Source organism: Manacus vitellinus, unplaced genomic scaffold (genome assembly GCF_001715985.3).
Source record: "Manacus vitellinus isolate BGI_N305 unplaced genomic scaffold, ASM171598v3 scaffold_21_pilon, whole genome shotgun sequence".
Lineage (NCBI taxonomy): Eukaryota > Metazoa > Chordata > Aves > Passeriformes > Pipridae > Manacus > Manacus vitellinus.
In genome coordinates, this window is record NW_021939546.1 from 12791475 (window position 1) to 12801221 (window position 9747).

Here is a 9747-nt window from a genome sequence, read left to right on the forward strand (position 1 = left end):
AATCTAGAAACATGCAAATTGTTCTTCTCTAACATCCTGTGCCGTCTCTGCTGTGGCAGTGTACTGGCAGCAAGGAGGTTTGAAGGGGCTCTAAAATACACTGAGGAGAAGAGAATGGTGTACTTGTGTCTGTGCAGGAACTCATAAGGAAGGAGCAGACATGTGCTTATGGAAGATAGTTTGGAACATCAGAAATGCAGCTTTTTTCTTTACAGTTGTCATGAAGGCTCTGCGAGCAAGCAGACATACAGCTGTATAGAGCTTCTCTAAGCTAAGAGTGTTTCTCTTTTTCTACTCAGGATCAATTGAAAAAGGACCAGGAGTAAAACGTTTGAGTTCCTTGGATGATAAGATCCCACCCAAGTCGCCCCGTCCCCGTCGGAATATCTGGCTGTCACGCAGCCAGTCGGATATCTTCTCCCGCAAGCCTTCCAGGAAGATAAATGTGCAGGACCCCTACTATACACCAAACAAAGGGTTAGGCCGGAAAGTGAATCCCTTCAGTGCCCGGGAGGACCTCAAGGGAGGGAAGATCAAATTCTTTGACATGCCGAGCAAGTCTGTGATTTCCCTCGTGTTTGACTTGTACTCTCCGGAGGCAGGCGGGGGCCTGAAAGCCAGCCAGTCCCACTTCCGGCAGGCATACAGCACAGACTGGCAGGAATTTTCCCTGCTTCCTGGGAGGAGATGCAGATCGCTTCCACTCTCTCCTGAATTACCACACAAGGAATATGGCCTGTTTGGAGGACTGTCTTCAACCGTTGGCAGGTGTGACCCAGCCCAGCTTGGTGCAGAGGTTCGGCAAAAACTCCTGAGTAGCAGTAAATATGGCGTGTCAGAGATTCCCCCCTTTCACGCCAAGCATCACAGACCAGAATTTCTTCTTGCACCAGGACAAGAAGAGGATATGGACTGTTCAGATGGGCCAGTGGCCCAGGAGGAAAATGGGTTTTGTCTTGTTGAGAACACGTGTGGAGCTCCAGCATGTAACCAACCATTAGTGCTGGCCCAGCCTGAGCCTCTGTCTTACAAAAAGCTCCCAGTTGAGAATTCAGTGAACTCTGAGGGATGTGGCTCCTCACAAGTGTTTGCAGGCTGTCTCCCATCTGAAGAGATGGAGGTGGAAGATGATCTACTGAAAAGTACTCTATTAGAGTCCACAAAGCCTCTGTTCAGTGTTAGTCCTTCCAACGAGCTGAAAAGAGAGGCATGGCCCTTCAGGGAACAGGATGGGGACAGTCCTGCCCTGTTGCCTCAGACCTCCTCCAACATCTCAGCAAGTGGCAGCACAGAGTCACCTTGTGACATATGAAGAGAGGGCTCAAACTGAACATGTCCTTGAGGGAACAGTTGTTCCCAGTTGCTTAAACTCTGTTTTTCTCAAGTGCTGGGCTTCACATTTGAAAGAGACTCAGCAGATGATGAGAGCTGCCTGTCAAACAGATTGCTGCAGACAGTGTCTGGAGAGACTGATTATTTTATAAAACTTTATTTCAAACTGTGCTTATTCCCGTTCCTGATTTACTTTAGGAGGGGGAACTACTCCAGCCAGAATGGCCATGTGAGCCCCACAGCCTTTCCAAGAGGCAGCAGCCAGAGCAGGCACCGTGTAAACAGTTTGACCTGGATTTCCAGCATGGAGTATTTCAAGGCCTTAAGCTCCATGTAGAGTAGAAAGAATGACCCTTAGGTTTTCCCTCTTTCTCTGACTGACCAGCTGCTCTAAGCCACTGCAGATTTTTCATTAATTCTGCAGCAGTGCACGTGAGTTGGAGCCTCTGTTTTAGAAACAGGCACAGAGCTATGTTGAGCAGATAGGAATGCTCTCTGGTTCCAGAGCTGCTGTGAATGCTGTTGCAGCATTAAACAAGCTCTTCATTCAAAAGCAGCAAAAACAAAACCCCTCATGCTGGTCACAATCTGCAGGCTGAGTCACATGACAAATACTTTGCAATTAACAAGAAAAATCTGTTCCCTGGTGTTTCATTTTCCCTTGGGATTTGGTAATGATGTTTAATGCATTAGTGCAGGGAAGCTCTCTTCCTTGTACAGCTCTTCATGTACCTCAGCCCAAATGTGGAAAAGATTTGCCCAGGGCACAGAGAGCCATATTCCAGGCATTGTGATTTCTGGGCTTCTGAAGAAGCTGCCCCTAAGAGTAACAGCTGTACTGAGCTTTTGGGGGTGGTGGTGGATGTGCTCTTATTGCTGAAGAACTGAATGAACATCATGATCTGTTTCTGCAGAATCTTTAAATACAATAGCTACATCACAGTTGACTATTACCACTAAGCTAGAAGGGTCACATTCACCTCCCTCTCTGGTACAACATCCCATCTCACTGATTCCACTGCAGTAATGATGGCTCCTCACTTAAAACCAGCTGCTTGACAGAAGACAGTGATCCCCTGCTCAGGGGAAGTTGCCAGCAGTGTTGTGGCCACACAAGTGCTCTTAGAGAGGATGACTCACAGGAAGGCTTTGAATTGTCAAACTAAAGAAAATTAGCTTGTCCCAAATTAACTTCTTTTTCCCCTCTACAGAAAGAAGCTGCTGTCTTTTTTGGCTTCTCCTGTCACTAAATAGGATGATCTTTTTATTTTTTGATATTATTTTTTTTTACTTCCCTTCACCAGCAGGTACATGTGAAAGAAGCAGCAACATGAGCTTTAATGCTGCTTGCTGGAACCAGCATCAGTGATCTCTGCTCTAGGACACGATGCGTGGGGAAAGCTTGTTCTGTGATGAGGCTTGTGCAACATCCTTTTCCATTATCATCATCCCAACAATATGGGATTTTATTTTATGGGGGTTTTTTTAACCTATATTATCATTCCTAAGTGAGGTATGCATTGCATGCCTGCTGAGCAGATGGTGATGCAGCAGAGAGTCCAGAATTTCATCCAGGTAGCCTGTTACACTCTCTTCCTGCTCTCTTGTAAGGATGAATAATGTAAGCTAGTCTCTGATGGAAGCCAGACTATTTCTACTCTTCTCCCATCTCAAAGAAAGGTTGGAGAAAGCCTTAGTTCTTTATCTTTCCAGAGGTGTAGGTAATTATTCCATGAGTTACAATTATGACTCTGTCTTGTGAAGTGTGTGTTAACCTGAGCAGCGGTTCTCCCTTTGCAGTGGCTGCAATGAATTTAATGAGAAACCCAGTGTTGCTGAGTTATGTAGCACAGTCCATTCAGATTAGGCAGCTGTTGGCAGTTTGAAAGAGAAAATGCCTGTGCTCACTAAGATCACCCCTTTTGGCCCACACCCTCTGCCTCTTGAAGGTGCTGATCTGTAGAATAGTCTGGATTCTGTATCGTGTCTGCAGAGTGCAGAGCAGCTTGTACAGCTGGCACTGTGTTGTGTGTAACTTCCTTTGAGGACAGAGAAACAGCAGAACTCAATTGCCAGAGTTGCCTGCCTTATGCCTGCTTGCTTTTTCTTTTTCTTTTTTTTTTTTAATACTTTTATCTTTGATACAACTGTAATCTTCCGGGAGGGAAACCATCAGCACCAGCTTCTGTTGTCACAAGGTGCATTTAGGTGCGTGACTTCAGACAAAAAAAAAAAGCAATAATGAGTAGTTTACTTTTGGATCACCAGGCTGAGGGAAGCTGCCCAGCATCCTGGAGCAGCCTGCAGCCTCATCAGAGAGCACACGCACACCTCTGGCTGCCCTGTGGCTCCCGGGAGCCCTGGCTGTCAGCTGACACCTCATCACAAAGCCTGTTGCCCTCTGTGGCACCCATTGCAGTGACCTCATCTGTTCTCTTACACCACTCTTACAGTGTTTCCCTGCCCTGAACAGCTCTTACAAAGCAGCATGGCTAAAAGTTTTATTTTCTTAAATGTCCGCTCTAAGCACAACCAGCTGACGTGCATTGGGCACGTCCGTCGACTTTTCTGGCTCTTTGTACTGAGGGGTGGAGAAGTCAGAAAGAGAAAATTCCAAGGACTAGCAGCTCAGGCCTTTCCTGGATTCTTGGTCTGCATGGGAAGAGGCATGTCTATGAAACTGGAGTAAGAAGTAATTTTTAAAAAGAGCTAAGTGGTTGCTGAAACCCAGTGTTTCCAGGGGTCTGGATGCACTTGGAACTCACTGCATCTCATCCCTTTGGTTGCGTAAAGCTGAATCTGGGTTGCACCTAGCAACTGCTCCTAGGTTTTCTGCCTGCCTGAGGTTGCTTTTTGACAGGGGGCCATTTTCTGACAGCTACTGATGAACATGTGGTTAGCAAACTCCTTGTTTTACAGTGATGCGACAGTTTCATTGTGATTGGATTTTACCGTGCTTTCGACTCTGTGGGAGCCGTTCTTGCTACGCGTCTCCGTGACGAGATCAAAGATGTTTTAAATTCCCTTTAAATCTCTCTGTATTGAATTCATTTAAATGTCTGTTATAAGCTATTTTCGTTGTGGTTGCAGGTTGATGAAACGCAGCCCAGAGAATGCATGTGAATTGCTGCCCTTCAGAAGCAGCGCAGCCCAGGGGCTGCAGCAGACTTGTACTTGTTGGAGAGGCATTGATGTGTTATGTGTAACAGAGCATTGGTATTCTTTGCCAGTACAACTAAAGACACTTGAATAATTCCTGTTTGCACTTAATGCTATTGTTTATATTGCATGTCACTACATTTCTATGCAAAACAAATAACCTTTTTTTTTTTTTTTCGGGAGGAGGGGCAGCCAGATATTTGATTAAGTATAAAGACCTTTGCGAGATGATCTATTTTCGTATTTATGAAGGAGTTTTACGTCTTAATATTTTGCAGACTGTAAATAGCTCAACTTGTAATTAAAGGCTTAGGAAGAGGTTTGTAGCCTGTGTATAATAGTAAGTTAACACTGCCAGAAAAAGAAATCTTTGCGAAACAACTTTTCTAATATTGCGGATATTTATGAATATGTAAAGAAAGCACGTCTTGTTTTTATGTTGATTGACCTTCTGACTTTTTTGAACTATAGAAATGGTGTATGTTTTATTGGAACTGCAATAAGAAGTAACCAAAGATGAATCCAGTTAAATATTTTCATAATTTTTTTCTTGGTCAGGTTTTGTAAACTTTCCCAACTTGCTTTCAAAATAAAAATGAAATCAAGGCCTGAGTCTTGTCATTAAGAGGACAATTCTAGGTTAAAAAAGCTGGCTCGAATGCTTACTTAAGCTACAAATGCCATCAATACCTGGCTCGAAACTGTACTTGCTATTACTCAGTGCTGAATTATAAACAAGGAATCATCCTGAGTCAGTGTTATTTCTCTCCTGCATCTTACTGAAGTGTTCCACTATTAAATTAATGAGAATCAAGGATTTTATTTTTACTGCTCTGGGTTACAGTGCCCAGAAGAGTAGGCCATAGCTTTTGATAGCAGCCTGCAGGGAGTTTGCCATGGTGGCTGCTTTGTTCTAACCCCTAAACAGCTTCAGTAGCACAGGAAGCTGTGCAGTTTCTCAGGACCACATCTGGATTTCACCCTCACTGCATCTCCCCTTGGCAGAAGGGGAGATGCTATAGCTTGATTCTCTGCATGTTGTTAGCCTGCACTAGAATCAGCTGGTCCATCTGGGAGAAACTTTCTCCTTCCCCTCTCTCCTGTAGGAGAAGAGGTCTCACCTGGATATGCTGTAACCAAAGGTGCACTTCTCCTCCCCCTTCTTCAGCCTCACCACTGCCTTCACATCCCAACATGCTGCTAAGGAACACAGGGGGAACTCCAACAAGAGCAATTTAATTGGTCAGATGTTAAAACAGAAACAAGAAACTTGTTCCCTTTCTGGCGATGAAATAAAGGACTTGATGGAATAAAGGGCTTCAAAACTTGAAGGGGAAAAAAAAATCAGTTTAGTGAGGAGCTCTGTAGTTCTATGCACTGTCCCAGGCCAACTTTATCTTCTCGCTGTGAGCTTTGGAAGATTTAGAAAACAAGCTCTTCACAATTTGCAGTGGCACCGATTTCCCGCTGAGGTACAGTTTATTATGGCAGTCTGGCAACCAGGGCCCTGCTCCAGTGTCTGTGTTTTTCCCTTGCTTGAGCATCCAGACATAAGCCATGATATAGCCAGTCATGAATGCGTCGAAGCCAGCTCGGTGTGTGCCCCCCTGGGAAGGAGGGACACGGGTTTCCTTTTCCTTTCCTGCAGCACCTGCTGCTTCAGTCTTGGGGATGGCTGGGTGACAGACTGAGCCCAACCCAGCAGGAACCTCTGACTTCCTCTCCACTTGGTCACTGTCAGAGGCATTGCCCTTGGCAAAATGGCTCAGGGCAACTGCTACCTGGGCAGCAGTTCCTTCAGTGCTACCCAGATTCTCTTCCCACTGTGTGCTGGTGTCAGAGTTGACCTCTGTTTCCACATCCATGGAGTTCTCCTCCAGTGGCCTGCTCTCTCCATTGGGTGCAATTTCTGCCAGCTCTGTGGCAGCTGCAGGCTCAAAGCAGCTCTGTTTCTGTGGTGGTCCCTCCTCCCCGTTCTGAGCTTGCTCTATTTTTTCCCCTGAGCTTTCCTCTAGGAACGCCTTTGCAGATGCTTTTGAGTTCTTCCGATGCTTCCATCTGTGCTTCCGTTTCTTTCGCTTCTCCCAAAGCTTGTCGTCCTCATCAATGATGAGATCGATGTTATGAGACTGTGGACACTTCACCCCTTTTGGACACCAGCCATAGGCCTAAGGAGAGAGAGAGAGAGAGAGAGAGACACAAGTCTGTAGCCTCTCTTTTCCTGGTTAGAGCAGTGCTCACCATAACATGGAGCAGAGCTAATTATTCCCCTCCACTGAGGGCTTGAGAGGCTGGATCAGGAACACTGTGCTCAGTTAGAGCCCCTGAGCAACACTGAGTTGGTTGCTGGATGAGAAAATTCCAGAGATTTCCCCAGCCTGTGTTGTTCTGTGACAGAATGTGAAAAATCAGGAAGAGCTCCTTTCTCCATGAAGCACCTGAAGCCAGTTCCGATCTGATGGGACAGTCTCTTTGTTTGCTACTGTAGCAGCACCAGGAGGTGCTGTGGGTCACCCTGTGCTACAGTGCCAGAAGCTGCAGACAGGTAACATTTTTTTTAATATCTAATCAAGATACGGGGGAGGGTAGAGGTGGCGTTTCTTGCTTGAGGGACAAGCCCAACCAATACAGAATATATACAAAACACATCCCTCCCCCAAAAGCAATGGGTACTGTAACTCACACCATCCTGCTGTTTAGGGCCATAGAATCTCCTTCTGAATCTTTCCATCTAACATAGCCTGCAGAATTCCCCACCTCCCAAGCAGAGTGTGCTATTGCCCTGTCTGTCACGAAGCCACCTGAAGCTTGAAAATGTTCCTTCCGCTGTGAAACAAGCGAGGGGAGGTTCCCATGTGCTTCCCTACCACTTCCTGCTCTGGCCAGGTGTGCCTCTTTCCATGGAGCCATGAAGGAAGCTGGGATTCAGGTTACTTACCGAAAATTTCTCACAGACAGGCACCTTGTTTCCCTCTCCCATGTTGTGGCTTTCCTTTTCCAGGGAGCAGCAGCGATAGTCGATGTATCGGGACATGTTGGCAGGGTAGTTGCAGAACTCCACGGTGAGGTGCTGCCCACTGGAGTCCTTCAGCTTGGAGTTCTCCCTCTTGCTGGAACAAACAGGAGCACACAGTTACTGCAGAGAACTCACAAAGGGACCATGGCCTGGAGCCGGCACGAACTCCCTGCTCTCCACTGAGTCCCAGATCCACAAGTTTCCTGCCCCTGATCTACACAGCTTGCTGGAAAAAAATTCAATCCTGGGAGAGCAGCTTGAGTAAGTAGTTGCTTCTGTGCTGATTTAAAGGTTGTTTTTTCTTATGCCAGTATACACACAGGGAAAACTGTCTCTGGTGAAACTATGGGAGAAGGTGGCACATAGTTTGATTTTGAATACTAAGGGAACCAACATATCTGTTGGTCTTCATACTGTTAATGGACAAAGAAAAAACACCCCAAAACGAGGCATCACCACCCAGGCAGGTTGAACCTGGGCAATGCAGAAAAGGAAAGGGTTTCCATCATATGAGAAAAGAATCTGACCTCTGTTTTGTCCCAGGAGGTGGTTTAAAGGCCCAAAACCTCTGGAAGGCTCCATGAAACTAAAATTGTGGGTTAAAACATTTAAGAGGTCAGTTTAAAAAGTATTTTTATCTTGTCAAAACAAAGCACTCCCATGTTTTGCGAACAGCCATCTTGAATGTTTTCAGACCTGTCAAAGTGGCATTTCCTGAGATAAAACAGTCACTAAAAATACTGTTTCTCCTCTATGCAGAGCGTGACTTGAGCTTTTTGGAGATTCCAGGAGCTGTATATCACTGCCAAGGGCTTGTTTAGATTGTGTGGAGACTGCAGAATGTGAGGCCAGACTGCAAAGCAAAGACAGGTGTCCTGAACAAGAGCACAACCCTTGCTTGGAAGGCAGTGATGGGATTCAGAGCAGGCTGCAAGTGTGTGTGGCAGAGCTGGTCAGCGTCAGGAGGTGCAGGGAGCACCCCCTCTTTAACTGCAGCATCCCTCACAAAATAGAGTTATAACCAGCAGACCCTGCAGGGCAGCCCTGTTTTGATTTGCTCTCTGAGCTCTTAGGGGATGTGTGTTTCTGCTGTGACCCTGTGGCACTGCTGGACCAGAACCAGGCAGTGACTCAATTAGTTCTCAGTTAGATCAAGTCACTGTGGTCAGTCTTCTGCTGGTACTGGGTTTGAAATCCTCTTTCAGCAGCTACCCAACAGAGAGGTAAGGTGTATTAAAAAGTGCACCCCTGTGCACTCAGCACCCATACCAGAAACAGAGCATGGGTCACCTGAAAAGCACCTTTCTACAGGCAGTGGGACAATGAAAGGACACAGCCCCCCTTGCCTGGAAAAACAAATACACAGTGACTTCCCCCTGTGATCTCTAAGTACCAGAGTGATGCTCACCACTTCTTGTAGGCGTACTCCAGGTAGGACGCCACAAAGCGCATCTCAAACTCCGAAGCGTACTTGGTGTCGTATATTCCTGCTGGGAACATCTCGGAGAGGTCGGCAGTGAAGGTGCCCAGGCTCTCGGGGAGGTGGGCGTAGAAGCACTGGTACAGGAACACCAGGTCAATCAGGCCATTATGGAGAATGAGTGGCTTCCTCGCCCGGATGAGCTCCAGGAAAAGCGTCCGGACGCCCTGGCTCTGGCTCTCGTTGCCCTGCAAGAGGAAGGATCAGTCAGGGAGCCTCAGCACCCCAACCTGCCACCACCCTGGGGAGCCCTCAGAGCCTGTGCCTGCTCTGAACAAACACAGACACAAATACTTGGAAAAGCAACTGCACCAAGCGACAGCCTGGGTGTGAAGCAGCAGGGAGGTGACAGGGACAATGCTGCCCTCAGGGCCGCAGTGTGAGCCCATCCTCACTCAGAAGCAGGGGCAGCCAGTGCCCTCCCAGCAGCCTGAGCTGGGTTTGTACCTTGTCGTTTCCCTTGTGGTATGGGATCCCCTGGGAGTACTGCTTATTGAAGTCGAAGCCGTGCTGCACCAGGAACTGCACCGACTGGGGCTCCACCACGTAATCCTCCATGCAGAGCAGAGTCAGGTTGTAGATCTGGCACAGGTACGTGTTCTCGGACTGTGCCGGGAGAGCGGACAAAGAACGGACAGGTCACAGGGGTGCCGGAACAGCCCGGGGGCAGCTCAGCGGGGCGGGGGTTGGGCCCCAACTCCCGGCGCGTCCCCGCTGCTTCCCGGGAAGGCGGGAGCAGCAGCAAACGGCCCGCGCACGC

At 47.5% G+C, this 9747-nt stretch overlaps 2 protein-coding genes across 2 annotated transcripts in view; one reads left to right on the forward strand and one right to left on the reverse strand.

Moving 5' to 3' along the window:
* The window catches only part of TESK2 (testis associated actin remodelling kinase 2), a 70231-nt gene extending 65131 nt beyond the window's left edge, over positions 1–5100 (forward strand). Inside the window, exon 10 of the mRNA XM_008924348.2 lies at positions 300–5100. Within this exon, the coding sequence (XP_008922596.1) occupies positions 300–1312 (1013 nt within the window). The 3' untranslated portion in view covers positions 1313–5100. The remainder of the gene's footprint in view (positions 1–299) is intronic.
* A 607-nt stretch (positions 5101–5707) lies between these two features.
* Positions 5708–9674, reverse strand: TOE1 (target of EGR1, exonuclease). Its single transcript, XM_018072411.3, has 4 exons — positions 9435–9674; positions 8916–9175; positions 7430–7601; positions 5708–6659 (listed from the first exon to the last, which is right to left on the reverse strand). Exons 1-4 carry the CDS (start codon positions 9543–9545, stop codon positions 5862–5864), a joined length of 1341 nt encoding a protein of 446 aa, XP_017927900.2. The 5' UTR covers positions 9546–9674; the 3' UTR covers positions 5708–5861.
* Between the last annotated feature and the right edge of the window lie 73 nt (positions 9675–9747).

Bases quoted from the DNA above. Each gene is read 5' to 3' on its own strand.
- TOE1 (XM_018072411.3), bottom strand. From the start codon at position 9,545: ATGGAGGATTACGTGGTGGAGCCCCAGTCGGTGCAGTTCCTGGTGCAG. The intron at 7,602-8,915 runs GTGAGCATCACT...TGTTTGTTCCAG, and splicing joins GAGTACGCCTACAAGAAGTG to CAAGAGGGAGAACTCCAAGC. The intron at 6,660-7,429 runs GTAAGTAACCTG...CTCTCTCCTTAG, and splicing joins CTGTCTGTGAGAAATTTTCG to GCCTATGGCTGGTGTCCAAA.